Genomic DNA, 15,111 nt, shown 5'->3' on the forward strand with positions numbered 1-15,111 from the left:
CTCCATTGGGGTGCTTAAGGGTCAAAGCTGTATAACTGAGAGGAGACCTGCACATAGCCTTTAAAGGAATGTGGAGAACCGACCAGGGCTTCTGACCTAATGTTGAATCCTCACCTTCTCGTGGTGCACCCTGTTGGTTATCTACTTGGATACTGAACGAACGAGGATGGGCTGGCAATTTGGGATTTAGCCAACCAAATGTATTCTTATTGGTTAAACCAAAATAAAAAATGATGGTACAACATGACAAAATTTCATGCCGGCTGGGCGTCACCTGGTTAAACAACGCCCCCCCCCCCATTGTTTTTGCCAGGGAACCAGGGCGAACAGCGAAAAGTCAGCTACTGGAACAAATCTGAAAACAAACCCCAACTCAACATCACCAGAGTTAAAGATCGATACTATCAACGTAAGAAGCCTGAATGGCAAAGAAATGGAGCTAGCTGAGGAATTAGATAAGTACCAGATCAACATAATAGGGGTGAGTGAAACAAGAAAGACAAAAAACTGGTGAGATCTTTCTGAGCAATAATTACAAAATGTTATATTCAGGCAATGACTATCAAGGAAAAGAAGGAGTAGCCATAGTATTCAACACAAAATACGAGGCTAATCTTCTTGAATGGCAGTCAGTCTCAAGTAGAGTAATGTGGGCAAATATGAGAATGGGGAACTGGACAATGAGACTTATTTGTGCCTATGGTCAGGCAGAAGATTCTACTAAGGTAGAGGTGGAGGAATTTTTTGATGCTTTAGAAAAAGCAACTGACACAATGAAAAATGAAAAGTTGGTCCTTGTTGGGGATCTAAATAGCAGAGTAGGAAATGATTGTGAGACATACAAAAATATTTTGGGAAAATTTGGAGAAAAGGGCAAAGCTAATAATAATGGCAAATATCTGTTGGATTTCTGCTCAGGATATGGACTGGTTATTACTAACACCATGTTAAAACATAAAAATGTGCACAAATTCACATGGAGAGAAGAGACAAGTAATAAGAAAAGTCTCATTGACTATGTTATTGTTGATAGTGATGTTTTCTCTAATGACTATGTTATTGTTGATAGTGATGTTTTCTCTTGGTGCAGGACACCAGAGTGTACAGAGGATTTGAAATTGGAAGTGATCACTATTTAGTCTTGACCAGGATAAAATTGAATTTCATATTGAAAAGAATAACACGTAAGAAAGTTTTAAAGCAAATAAAAGTTGAGCAGCTCTCAGATGTGAACTGTAGACTAAAATACAGAAAGATTATTGAAAAGAAAATGAAAGAGTTTGAGAACAGGAATCAAACCTTGGAGATTCAGTGGCAAGCTCTGAAGAAAACATTGATTGATTCTGCCAGAGAGGCATGTGGTAAGGATAAAAAAATCAGAACTCCCTGGTGGACACTGGAAGTTAAAGAGGCAGTGAAGGAAAAGAAGAATGCATATCAAAAGTTCATGTCAAATAAGTCAGCTTTTGTTCTTAGAAAATGCAGAGACAAATGCAAGAATGCTAAACACTCTGTAAAACTAGCTAAACAAAAGTCATGGGAGGACTTTGGTAAGAACATAGAAAATAAATATCAAGAAGGTGGCAAGATATTCTGGAGGTTGTTGAAGAAGCTTAGGAATGGAGGAAAGAGTGCTGTAAAAGGAGTTAGAGATGATAAAGGTAAAATGAAAATGGTAGAAAAGATATCCTTGAAGTATGGAGTAATTACTTTGAAAGGCTGTTAAATGAAACAAGCAGTGATGACAACACAGTGGTAAAAAACACTGACCAGGCATGCAGTCAGGAATACATATCCATACTTGAAGTAGAAAAAGCCATCAAAATCTAAGTGTCTTACAGTGGCTGCACTGCATAGTTCAGAAAGCCTGGACAGAGGGACTAATTCCTGATGATTGGAGTAGAGCTCTCATAGTAGCCATATATAAAAAGGTAAATAAAACTGAATGTGAGAATTACAGAGATATTTCCCTACTGAGTGTTCCTGGCAAGATCTATGCAAGTATACTTGAGAAACAGTTGAGAAGAATTTTGGAAGAAAAGCTTGGTGAAGAACAAGCTGGATTCAGGCCAAATAGAAGCTGTCAGGATCAGATTTTCACTTTACCACAAATAGTCGAGACAGCATAGGAATATAACAAAGATCTGTATTTAAGTTTTGTCGATTTGGAAAAGGCTGGTGTCAATGTTGCATTATATCAAGCAGTACTTAGTCTTTATTTGAGTTGTAAGTCAGCAGTTAGAATTGAAGGAAGTACAGGAAGATGGTTTAGTGTTAAATCTGGTGTGAGACAAGGATGTACATTATCCCCTCTGTTATTCATTATCTATATGGATCACATTATGAAGGAAAGTAGTATTAAATATGATATCAAAATTGGAGATGTTAATGTCAGCTCTTTATGCGGACGATGTTATACTTCTAAATAAATCCGCTACAAGTTTGCAAGATTCTCTGACTAAATTGAATAACTGTTGTAATAGATATGATAGACACTCTGACTAAATTGAATAGCTGTTGTAATAGATATGGTATGAAGGTCAGCAATAAAAAGACAAAGACAATGAAAATAGGCAGAATCATTGAAAATGTCAACTGTGTTGTGAATGGAGAACCTGTGGATCAAGTAAAACATTTCAGCTACTTAGGCACAATTTTTACTGAAGATGGTAAACTAAATATAGAAATAGACAACAGAATCAGCAAAGCTGGTATCGTGGGAAGTCAATTAAATAAATTCATATGGAATAAGAAAGAAATTAGTCGGAACACTAAATTAGCTGTATACAAGACTGTGTTCAAACCAATTTTAACTTATGGATCTGAGAGCTGGGTCAGAAGTAAAACACTTGACCAAAGACTAGAGACCGCAGATATGAGAGTCCTGAGAAAGATTAGAGGCGTGAACAGATGGCATCAATGGCAATATCATTTTAAAAATGAGGATATTAGGAAAGAACTTGACATTGTCAGCATCCAGGAATGCGTTAGCACAGCTAATCTCAGATGGTATGGTCACTTAAATAGAATGGGAGAGGAAAGAATAGCAAAACAAGTGTTCTCTGCCAGGTTGCCAGGAAAACGACCCAGAGGAAGACCAAGATATAGGTGGATTGATACGGTACAAAATGCCTTAGACGACAGAAATATAAGATCTGATAATGTTGGAGTCTTGACAAGTAACAGACTGATTTGGAGGAAAATTGTAGATAGGAAGTTAGTAATGATGTAATTTTTTCATGTAGTACTGTCATATCCTGTACACCCCTTGAGGGTACATGGCAGGAATTTGATGATGATGATAGATATGATATGAAGGTCAGCAATAAAAAGACAAAGACAATGAAAATAGGCAGAATTAATGTAAATGTCAACTGTGTTGTGAATGGAGAACCTGTGGAACAAGTAAAACATTTCAGCTACTTAACCACGATTTTTACTGAAGATGGTAAATTAAATATAGAAATAGACAACAGAATCAGCAAAGCTGGTATGGTGGGAAGTCAACACTGATACAAGACAGTGTTCAAACCAGTTTTAACTTATGAATCTGAGAGCTGGGTCAGAAGTAAAACACTTGACCAAAGACTAGAGACCGCAGATATGAGACTTCTGAGAAAGATTATAGGGGTGAAAAGATGGCATCAATGGCAATATCATATTAAAAACGAGGATATTAGGAAAGAATTTGACATTGTCACCATCCAGGAATGCGTTAGCAGAGCTAATCTCAAGTGGTATGGTCACTTAAACAGAAGGGGCGAAGAAAGATTAGCAAAACAAGTGTTCTCTGCCAGGTTGGCAGCAAAACGACCCAGAGGAAGACCAAGACATAGGTATTTTGATACGGCACAAAATGCCTTGAACAATAGAAGATCTGATAATGTTGGAGTCTTGACAAGTAAGAGACTGATTTGGAGGAAAATTGTAGATAGGAAGTTAGTAATGATGTAATTTTTTTCATGTAGTACTATCATATCCTGTACACCTCCTTAAGGGTGCATGGCAGGAATTTGATGATGATGATGACAAATTCTCAACCAACAAGAATTATCTTAACATGGAATTAAAGTATTTAACACAGGTTTTCAAAAATCGCAACTATCCCACACATCTAATAAGTTACGTGAACAGTACGGCAAAATCCCGTCATAACAATAATACAACAAAAACAGAAAACAGACTTCCCTACATGTGTGGTCATCAAATTGCCATACATCCAAAACACATACAAAGCCAACATATACATTTTCAAAAACATGGACTATAAGCTAGTATTCACCACGAACCGAAATTTTACACCTCTCCTAAAACCTACTAAATCTTTCACACACAAAGAAATATTCGAACACCACAACGTAGTTTACAAATTTCCTTGTCAAAAAGACTGTGATTTCACCTACACTGGCTGTACAATTAGGTCCTTATGGACTAGACTACAAGAGCACCTCAGGGATTGCAGTATTCCTTCCCATTCTGGAATATCTGAACACAAAAAAACATTGCAACATCAAAAAGAAAAATAAAACACAGAGTACAGGAAGACAGAAATTGCAGCTCACACCGCTGAACTGAAACATATCCCCCAAATCGACAAGGCCATAATCATAGACAAACAAGACAACGAAACAATGCTTAGAATATCGAAACTATCGCCATAAAATGCGATGAAAATTCAATCAACGTCCACCGCTCCTACCTAATTTCCGAATGTTGGACAATCCAGAACTTACAAATTAAGCCAACCTCCAGCCATTTAGCCACAACAAATGCTCTTATTTGGCGGATTCAACTTGTAGTTTGACATAGCCCTACACTCATTCCGAAAAAGTTCTGATGATGGTCAGTTGACCGAAACAGTCCGCACGCTGTTAACCCCCTCCCCTGCCCCAGTTTCCACATAAGTAAACCCTTCCCCCTTCTATCCTCCCCCCCCCACAAAATGCGCCCCTAAACACAGTAATATATATATATATATATATATATATTATTAATAGAAAACCCAGGTTTCCGAATTTATTTTCCTGTGTGTCAAAACACACCCCCAAGCTCCCTTCTTTCTCCCACCCCTCCTTTATAAACAACCTTCAGCAGGATCATGAAATTGGAAGACATCCTGGAATCAAAACAAGGTATGTACAAAATTTTTCCACCTCTTTTATTCTGCTATAATTGCCTTCTATACTCACCCATAATGCCATAAAAGGTATATACCCCTTTTTTGAGTAATAATAGCCAATGTATTTAAAATAAGGGACACTCCTAAACAAAAACAGGCTATAATAGCCATAATTATAATGATTTTTATTTTTTACAGCACCTATGTTGTTGCAGGGAAGGGCAAAATTTATAGAAGAGGTAGGCTTAAAATTATTTCCTTCATTCTGATTTTGCATATATTTTTATCTTCTCAGAAACTTATTCCTTATTGATTTAAAAAAATAAAATAAATGAAATAAAATCAAAAATAGCAATTTCACACACAAATGGTTGTATATAGTTATTTACTAAAATAAAGAGCCAATAGGCTTCAGTTCGATGATGCAAAAATTATATAAATCAAGCTTGTATTAATTTCAGCATTATATCAAGCTAAATGTAGAAACTATGAAAGTTTGGTAAAAAGAAAAAATGTTGAACAGAGAGCTTACGGGAATACACTCGCTGGCATTCATGAGTTGCTCTAATGCGGACTACGTAGAAGACATGAGTGCTTGCCCAAGCATCCATATATTCAGCTTTTATTGGTCCATTTTGATAAGTTTCACTGGCCTGACAGCTGTTTCGAACTGGTTGGTTCTCCTCAGAGACCAGGCAGAAACCTTAAGAGAGTAAAAACTCATTCACTACTAAGCAACTTGAAGTGTCAGAGAGGTGTATTTTTTGTAAGTGAACTCTTGGTTGGTGCCTAAAGTATTTACTAAAATAAAGAGTCAAAAGTCTTCAGTTCGGTGATGCAAAAATTATATAAATTAAGTGGATATTAAATCCAGCATTATTTCAAAGTTGAATGTAGAAACCATGAAAGTTTCATAAAAAAAAGTTGACCAGAGAACTTATGGGAATACACCCGGCATTCACGAGTTGTGCTAGCACGGAATACGGAATTTAACATCCACTTGATTTAGATAATTTTTGCATCACCGAACTGAAACCTTTTGGTTCTTTATTTTAGTAGATACTTTACACACCAACCGAGAGTTTGCTTACGAAAAATACACCTCTCTGACATTCAAGTTCCTAATTAGTACTGAACAAGAGTTTTTGCTCTCTTAAGGTTTTTTGCCTGGCCTCTGAGGAGACCCAACCAGTTTGAAACAGCTGTCAGGCCAGTGAAACCATATCAGAATGGACCAATAAAAGGCAAATATATGGATGCTTGGGCAAGCACTCGTGCTTGCCCAAGGTAGCATTCACAAGTTACTAGGGTAACTTGTGAATGCTAGCGAGTTTATTCCCATAAGCTCTCTGGTCAACTTTTTTACAAAACTTTTATAGTTTCTACCTTTGGCTTTGAAATAATGTTGGTTGTATACAGTTTTATACGATCATGGTATGAAGCTATTTTTACCCTTTGTATTATCATCTTCTATCTTAATTTCTTATAACAAAACTTTTACTGATAAATCCATTTTATTTTCAAATGCATTTTTTATTACAAGAAATTCATAGAAATTAAATATCAAACTTTTAAACTCATGTATTACACTTTTTGCAATAACAGCTCCTAATTTCTGAATTGACAGAATATCTCAGCTTTGTTTTGATGTTTTGCTCAGTTTTAAGTGAGTGTTACTCACTTAAAATTACTAATATATTATACACTGCTTGGAAAGAAGTCAATGGATATCCCCATGGACAAGGTGCATGTGCCATGTAACAAGGTCTTGTGTTTGTAGCTGGTATAAATTGAAGGAATATAATGCTCACAAGTCAGTGCAACTGTGTCTGGGTGTGAGAAGAGAACTGACAGAGTTTGAAAGAGATAAAAACGAAGGAGAAGAGTGCCCATAAACTTTTTATGAACTTTGAATGAATTTCTTTTGGTGTTAAACCTTCTTTTACAAAGAATTTTATAACTGCACGATACTCAATTTTATCCATTTCAAGGGATACAGACAACACTTTTGTTTCAGACAGCTGTATAAAACAAACTACTTGATAGAATGACTTGGAATTTCACATGGATGCTTATGACAGATGTACCAACTTAGAAAAAAAAAAATCTTTCTGATAGTGTTGCCATTTAAGGTCAAGGCTGAGAACTTTTCAGACCACCCTCGTATGTTTACTTAAAGTTAATCATGTCAGAAAGTGTTTGACTTAATCTCCCCTCTTCATTCTTCTTCAGCCAAAATCTCTATTTTGATTCACTTTCTTTAAAGTAAATCAAAGTTTATTTTCCTAATTAAATGTTGATTTTTCTCTAGTTCAACTTTCCTAATTATGAAGTTGTATTCCTAGAAGATCTTATTGTTCAATTTTAACCAATTCCCTTTTACAACTGTAACAAATTATCATGTGCGGAGTGGACTTGTTGGCTGTTATGATCACAAATTGTTTCATATTTACCAGAATATCAGATAATTAATCACTCTCCAAACACTTATTGTTTTACTCACAAGTGGTCCTTCTAAGTATGGCATAGATGTTGTGTAGGTGGTTCAGATCCCAACGTAGTGAGGATTTCTTCCCACCCACCCCTCCCGAGCAACTTGCACACAGTTACTCTTATCCACATAATGTGTGCCCCACTTGACATTCTTATAATGTTAGTCTTCCTGATTGTTGGTCATTGTTTTCTATCTTCTGATCCAAACATTTACAGTGAACACATCAGTGAAAGAATTCTTATGGGCGTGGAACCATTTATTTCCAATTCTGCTTTAATCTCGTCCTCCTTATCTAATCTCGCTCAGTATCAGCAATGTCCTTTGGTTGGAAAGACAGGAAAGAACTTTGGTTGGATTTGTCATCTCACTTTTGTGAGATAAAAGAGGCAAAAAACTGCCAAAAGGATATACACAATTAACAGACATAACACATTTGCCTCATAGCTTTGGTTGTTTTGGTTATAATTCAAACAGCTGCAATCATATCTAATCCTTGCTTCTCTAAGAAGAAATCTACTAAGGCTGTTCAAAAGCATAATCAAGCATATTACAGTTAGCTTTCATTGAAATCTTGATCTTCCTTTTCTGATTATACTAAAGTATGGAAGTGTCAAGCAAATTATCAACATGTGCATTATGTTCAAATAGCAGCCATGCTTTCTTGGTCTCTTACGAAAACTATTAGCCATAATTTTTTATTAATCCTGCTACATATGTTTTTATACCTAGATAGTTTTGTTACCTCATTGCTTTTTTTTTTAAATTCCATCTCTTGGATTCTTATTTTTTTCCAATTCTTGCATTGATAATCTTGATTAATAACCTCTTACCATTCTAAACTGGACACCAAAAATTCAGCTTGTTCTGAATAGCATTTCTACATTAGTCCTGAAGGTCTGTTGTTTGGATATTTTCAGACAAAACATCCTGTTTTTAACTGAACTTCAAATATCAGCTAATACAACAACCAGTGTACACCTTAAATATGCAAACAACAGTCAATATTCTATGCTAGTGAATGCCAAATATGGAACCATCTTTTTTTTTGCCCAAGGTTTCTTCTGTGCCATTTCCTTGTTCCATTGTCTTTATTACTCTCCAAATTACGGAAATCACTCTATGTGCTTTGAATTTGTATCATTGAAATTTGTTTTCAGCAGTCCTACTACCCAAATAATGAATCACCTTCCTAGGTAACTTAAATGTTCAAATGGTTAAGCAGTGAATATATTTTTAACCAATTCTTCTTCCATATACTGTAGAAGTCATCTCTCTTCTCATTAGGTCTGCTATGACATTTGCAGATCTGGTCTGGTTTCCATTGGGATTCTGATATAGGGGAGAGAGAGCGCAAAGGAGAGTGTTAAAATTGATATCAGGATTGGGAGTACTGATTATGAAGACAGATAGAAAATTTGTAGACTGCAGACACTAGCAAACAGGAGAAAGAGGGATGATATGATTGCTTATAAACTGAAAAATTTTTAAATTTATGTAGGGTGGGGAAAGGACAAGAGGGCACCCTTGAAAGCTGAGAATGAATGCTGCTAAGAAGCGGGTGAGATTTTTCTCTCATAGGTTGGTGTGTGATTGGAAAGGATTGCCATTGGAAGTTGTGAGTGCAAGCAGTGTAAATGAATTCAAGAATAGGTATGATAGCTGGTACATGTGGTATATGGCCTCCCTCGATGAGCCCTAACTCCATTGAGCTCTCTCTTAATAATAATAGAATAATAATCTTGTGTACGTATTCTTTTACATAGCATCTTCTCTCAGCCTCATGTCGTTTGACACTTCATTTCCATTGTTATACTTCCAGATACAGGCTTGTGATTTAAACACCTAAAAATTACAGAACTTCTCGTCAAAATAAAGGTCTTCATTTCTCACTCCATTCAAGATCCCCCCCCCCCTCCTGTACACACATATACACTATTCAAACCATGGTTTGACAACAGGCATACCAAAACACTCCAAGAAAAAAAAAATCCAGCACCACAGTCGCCTGACATAAGAATTCTGGTTTCATTGTCAACTTATACTGAATTATGCAACAAATGCAAAACAAATGAAGAAATTCAAATCTGATTTTGAAAAGTCAAAAGACTGCAAACTTTCCAAAAGGCACATCTATATTAATCAAATGACCGTTTTATTATACAAATGGTAGATGTGCCTTATGGTAACTTACAAAGGCCATAGGTGCAACTTCTGCTCATGTATACTTCTTTCTTGCTCTGTTTTTATTATTTACCTCCAGCCCCTGCATAAATGGCAAAGGGAAATTGCTTTTTGTATACCAAAAACAGTACCATATGCCTCAGTATTTCAGCAGAAAAATTTTAAATAATCTAGATACCAAAAAACCCCTATCTTGATGGTATTTCTCTATTTGTAGTCAAAGTTGTGTTCCAAAACCTAGTTTTGGAGCACAACTGTATCAGGTTTTGTATCATCTCTGCAGTCTTTTATGTTCAACTGACATAACACAAGACCACGAAAGCAAACTTGTATTCAGTCTTTTCTGGAGGGGAGAGGGTGATAAAAAGTATGCCATCAAAGTACCTATTCTTTTTCCTCTCTTTGGTCCTCTAAAATAATGAAGGTGGCCATCATTAGTTATCTTCCAGTTTACCTCATCATCAGCCCTTGGACATGTGCTGTAGAAAGTGTTGAAGAAACTTTTACTGTTGCTCTTGACATATCCAGAACATTTTATCATGTGTACTATTGAGACTTATTCAGCCAGTTGTCATCTTCTGGTCTGATTTCCTCTCTTGTAATTGGGTAATCAGTTTTATTTCCAGGCAATCACCTTGCATCAGGGTGGATAGCTTCCTCTACTTGGAATTTCCACCAATGTAGGAGTCCCAGGGCTTTATTCTACCATCTGTTCTCTTTCTCCATCATCAAATGACATACTTTCATTGTCCAGTAACTCTGCCCATAGTTTTGCTGATGATAATAGATAATACACTCCATTCTTCCTACTCATAGTGCATAGACATTCCAAGTTCTATTATTTTTTACAGCATCTTAAACACAATCCTGCATGTTGTTCTTTGAGGAAACAAGGATAAATGCTGCCTTCCTTCAGTTCTACCAAAACATAGTCTTATCTTGCTTGCAAAATAATATTTCATCTCCTCCCCCATCTCTCTCTCTCATTGATTTTAATTTCTACACTTTAAACAACATCTCAGCTTTGTGTTTTCTATAAGTAATTCAACTGGCATTTTCTACTGCTCCTATTAAAATGAGTAATGACTTTTTGTTATCTATTGAGCTCTCTGAATCTGTTCCTCTTCTTTCTTTCCATTTGACTTTGTTCTGTGACACAGCCTTCCTCACAAATGTATCCCAACAACCACGGTCCATAACTCTACTAGCTTGAAAATTAGCCTGTATTCCTAAAAACCTTTATAATCAAATATTGCTGTCATTTTACTCTTTCTCTTCAATTTAAAATTTTAACAATCAACTTCTCATTTATCTGGAAGCCATTCAACTAATAAAATATGTCATTCTTCTGAATATCTATCTTCTCCAGTTAGTGGAAATTTGCAATTTTGCTGATAATAGTTCATTGCACTTCAGTCATCAAAATCTCATGAATATCTTTATATGAATCTGATCCATGACAGTTTAAACTTTTAATATGTTACTACCATGGTTATGCTAAGGATTACATAAACCAGAAACCTACTATAGGGAGCAAATGGAACTTTGAAAAATGACAAAGAACAATATTCTAATCATATTGTTATCTTTGGTGATCACCACTAGATCTATTGCTACATATCCATGTTCTTTAAATTTAATTAGTGGTCGGTTTGCTATAGTTTTACAAGCAGAATATTTTGTAGATGTAAATACGTGATATTTTTGTAAACAATACAAATGTTATATATAGTCGGTAGGTGTCACACTGATATGATCGTTGGCTTGTCGAGAGCTCCTGAAAAGATCAGTAGTATTTTATGTTATCATTGGCAATTTTATTAGAATTTTACGTAGTATTGTTTGCTTTTCGTATCTTAGTATGTCTTTGCGATTTTTGTGTGTTTTCTGTGTTATTTTAATTATTATTTTTAAGATACGATAGCGTCCACATGGCACAGATTAAAAAAAAAAAATGGCGGCCAGGTCGCCATGTTTGTTAAAGAATTTTGATATAAAAGAGTTTATGCAATGTGCTGTCTGTGAGATGTATGCTTTGCGAAGAGCAGTTGGAGTCTGGTTAGATGGTGATAGTGGAGTAAATATGTCCAGAAAGTGTAAGGAAATGAGGATCTAAAGCATGTTTTGGGGACAAGAGTGATATCGTTAAAGAAAGTCAGAATATAGAAAATAGTGATGTGATAAGAAATTGTGAGGTAGTACCAGATAGGTGTGAGAGCAACATTGAAAGTGTAAATGAAGGTAAAAATACAGAATGAATGGATGATTTAAATGATAATGAAAATGGTGAGATAGATGCAAGTAGTGAGATCGCACGGTTGAGCGGAGCGATAGATTGAGCAAAACGGTAACTGGAGCGTATGCAAAAATGTGTACTGAACGTACCAACTAATAAACGCCGAAAGTCTGATACGAAAAATAAGAGAATGTTCGTAAACGTAAACAAAATGAAGGAGCGAGTGCTGTACGGAGATTTGTTATTAAGAGGTGTGATAGTTGAGAGTTTGACGAAATCATACCAACCAGGTGTGAACATAAAGGACGTCAGCGAGTCTATTAGAGAGCAAAAACAGAGGGTGAAAGAAATGATAGTTGTGGCAGGAACAAATGATTTGAAAGAAGACAAAATGGAAATGATAGAGGATGTGAGGGAATTACTAGAGGTAGCAAAAGAGAAGAGTGAGAGAGTTAGGATGGTGAGTATTTTGTCACGGTGTGACAGTGAAGTTTTTTGAAGGAGGGCCATAATTGCTAATGACTTTATGCGTGGGTTATGCATGGAGAGTGGTGTGGTATTTGTGGATGTGTGGAGTGAGTTCGATGGGTGAAAGGATTTATATAAGATGGATGGTTTACATTTGAATGGATTTGGTGTACGTAGGCTTGAAAAAGTGTTGATGAATGAAGTGGAAATGGATGTACAGACTCAGGGAAACTAGATTTATTAAGGGGGTGGGGAAGCAGATATGCAGACTTTATGGAGGCAGTTGAGTGTATGAATGAGTATAATATGCTCGAGCAAGTACGAAGGACAACAAATCAGAATGGGATAGTTAGTATAAGGCATCAAAGTAGGGATGGGACTAACGGGCTTATGCAATTCATGTACACTAATGCCAGGAGTATTAGGAACAAGGAGGAGGAGTTTTTGGCCTTGATTGGCACTTCCAGGCCACATGTTGTTGGTATTAGTGAAACATGGCTGACAGAAGATAATAAAGCTAGTGGGATTGAATGTGACAGGTATATAGGGTGTTCAGGAGTGACAGAGAGAATAAAAGGGGAGAGGAGTGTTATTGATGATAGCTGATGAGTTGCAGCCAAGGAGTATAGAAGTTGAACTGCAGGATAGAGAAAAGAGCACATTTGAGGCTATTTGGTGTGAGATAGTGGCTAGCAAAACAAAATATACAATTGGATGCTACTACAGACCTGGAGATGGAATAGATGGTGGGGATAGTATGCATAGGCAAATAGAAGAAATGAGTGGAACAAGGGTAATTATTATGGGGGATTTCAATTATTGTAACATTGACTGGAAGGAGGAGAGGGCACATGGAAGGAAGGAATTGGATTTTACGTGGTTATTAAGGGACAACTATCTGCGACAGCATGTAAAGGAAAATACTAGGGGGCAGAGAGTGCTTGACCTAGTAATCACATTTGAGAATGTGACTGTAACAAACATGACTGTGTTGCCACCAATTGGTGAGAGTGATCATAAGGTCATGACTTGGGAGGTGGCTAAAAGAGTGGAATTTACAATTAAGACATGTACCCTGTCTTTACAATTAAGACAGGGTACATGTGGAATTACTGGGCTGGTAAGTATGACGAGCTTAGGAGTGTGCTTGTCTCAGTGCCATGGCATGTAAAACTGCAAGGGCTGGATGTTGATAGTGCATGGGAGGTGGTTAAGAAGTGTTTGCAGGAGGCAATGGTTGACTGTATACCAAGAGTCCGAATAATAAATCAAGTAGGGGTTAAATGGATGAATAACACCATTAAGCTTGAGCTGTAAAAAAGAAACAATTGTGGAGGGAATTTAAGGAGAAAGGTGACCAGCAGTTGCAGGAACAGTATAAAGCTCAGGCCAGAAAGGTAACAAGGGTGGTAAGAAAAGCAAAAGCGGATTATGAAAGAATATTGGCCATGCAGGCCAAAAGAGAACCCCAAACAGTTTTTTCAATATGTTGCAAGTAAAAGGAAAATTGTTCATGGCAGAATGATTTTAAAAAATGCTGAGGGTAGGGAGGTAACCGAATCAGTCGATATAGCGGAATTATTGAGTGAGCACTTTGCAAGAGTATATCATATCATCCAGGTTGTGACATTGCAGGAATGGAAGAACCAACAGCTTATACTGGAATTGTGATGAATAAAGTAGAGGTAAATAGTCTATTACAAAACCTCAATGTCAATACATCTGTGGGATTAGATGGTATACCAGCTCGTGTCATACGTGAAGCAGCTAAAGAATTGTCAGTGTCCTTGACTATTTTGTTTAATTTGAGCCTCGGGTCTGGGTCAGTCCCAAGGGGGTGGAAAGAGGGGAAAATAGTTCTGCTGCATAAAGGTGATTCCAAGACTGCTGTTGAAAATTACCGGCCTATCAGCATAACAGGAATCGTTATCAAGGTCTTCGAGAAAATAGTCAAGAGGAAAATACAAGATTGGATAGATGAAAATGGGATACTGTATTGGGAAATGCTGAAGTATGGTGGTATAAGAGTGTTACAGTGGCTGCACTGCATAGTTCAGAGAGCCTGGACAGAGGGATGAATTCCCGATGATTGGAGTAGAGCTCTCATAGTAACGAAATATAAAAAGGGAAATAAAACTGAATGTGAGAATTACAGAGGTATTTCCTGAGTGTTCCTGGCAAGATCTATGCAAGTATACTTGAGAAACGGTTGAGAAGAATTGTGGAAGAAAAGCTTGGTGAAGAACAAGCTGGATTCAGGCCAAATAGAGGCTGTCAGGATCAGATCTTCACTTTACGACAAATAGTCGAGAAAGCATGGGAATATAACAAAGATCTGTATTTAAGTTTTGTCGATTTGGAAAAGGCATATGACAAGGTGTCAAGAGAGAAGCTATTCAATATACTGCAGTTATATGGTGTCAATGGGGCATTATATCAAGCAATACTTAGTCTTTATTTGAATTGTAAGTCAGCAGTTAGAATTGAAGGAAGTACAGGAAGATGGTTTAATGTTAAATCTGGTGTGAGACAAGGATGTACATTATCCCCTCTGTTATTCATTATCTATATGGATCATATTATGAATGAAAGTGGTATTAAACATGATATCAA

General features: G+C 36.6%; 1 protein-coding gene across 2 annotated transcripts in view; it reads left to right on the plus strand.

Moving 5' to 3' along the window:
- Positions 1-15,111, plus strand: part of LOC150103921 (phosphatidylserine lipase ABHD16A) — a 304,831-nt gene that overhangs the window by 137,737 nt on the left and 151,983 nt on the right. For both annotated transcript variants that reach the window (XM_090396602.1, XM_090396603.1), the window contains one exon: positions 5,318-5,358. In XM_090396602.1, the coding sequence (XP_090252728.1) occupies positions 5,318-5,358 (41 nt within the window). The remainder of the gene's footprint in view (positions 1-5,317; positions 5,359-15,111) is intronic.

The sequence above is a fragment of the Typopeltis vanoorti genome, chromosome 8 (assembly GCF_054136105.1).
Source record: "Typopeltis vanoorti isolate ZY-2024b chromosome 8, IOZ_Tvanoo_1.0, whole genome shotgun sequence".
Taxonomy (NCBI): domain Eukaryota; kingdom Metazoa; phylum Arthropoda; class Arachnida; order Uropygi; family Thelyphonidae; genus Typopeltis; species Typopeltis vanoorti.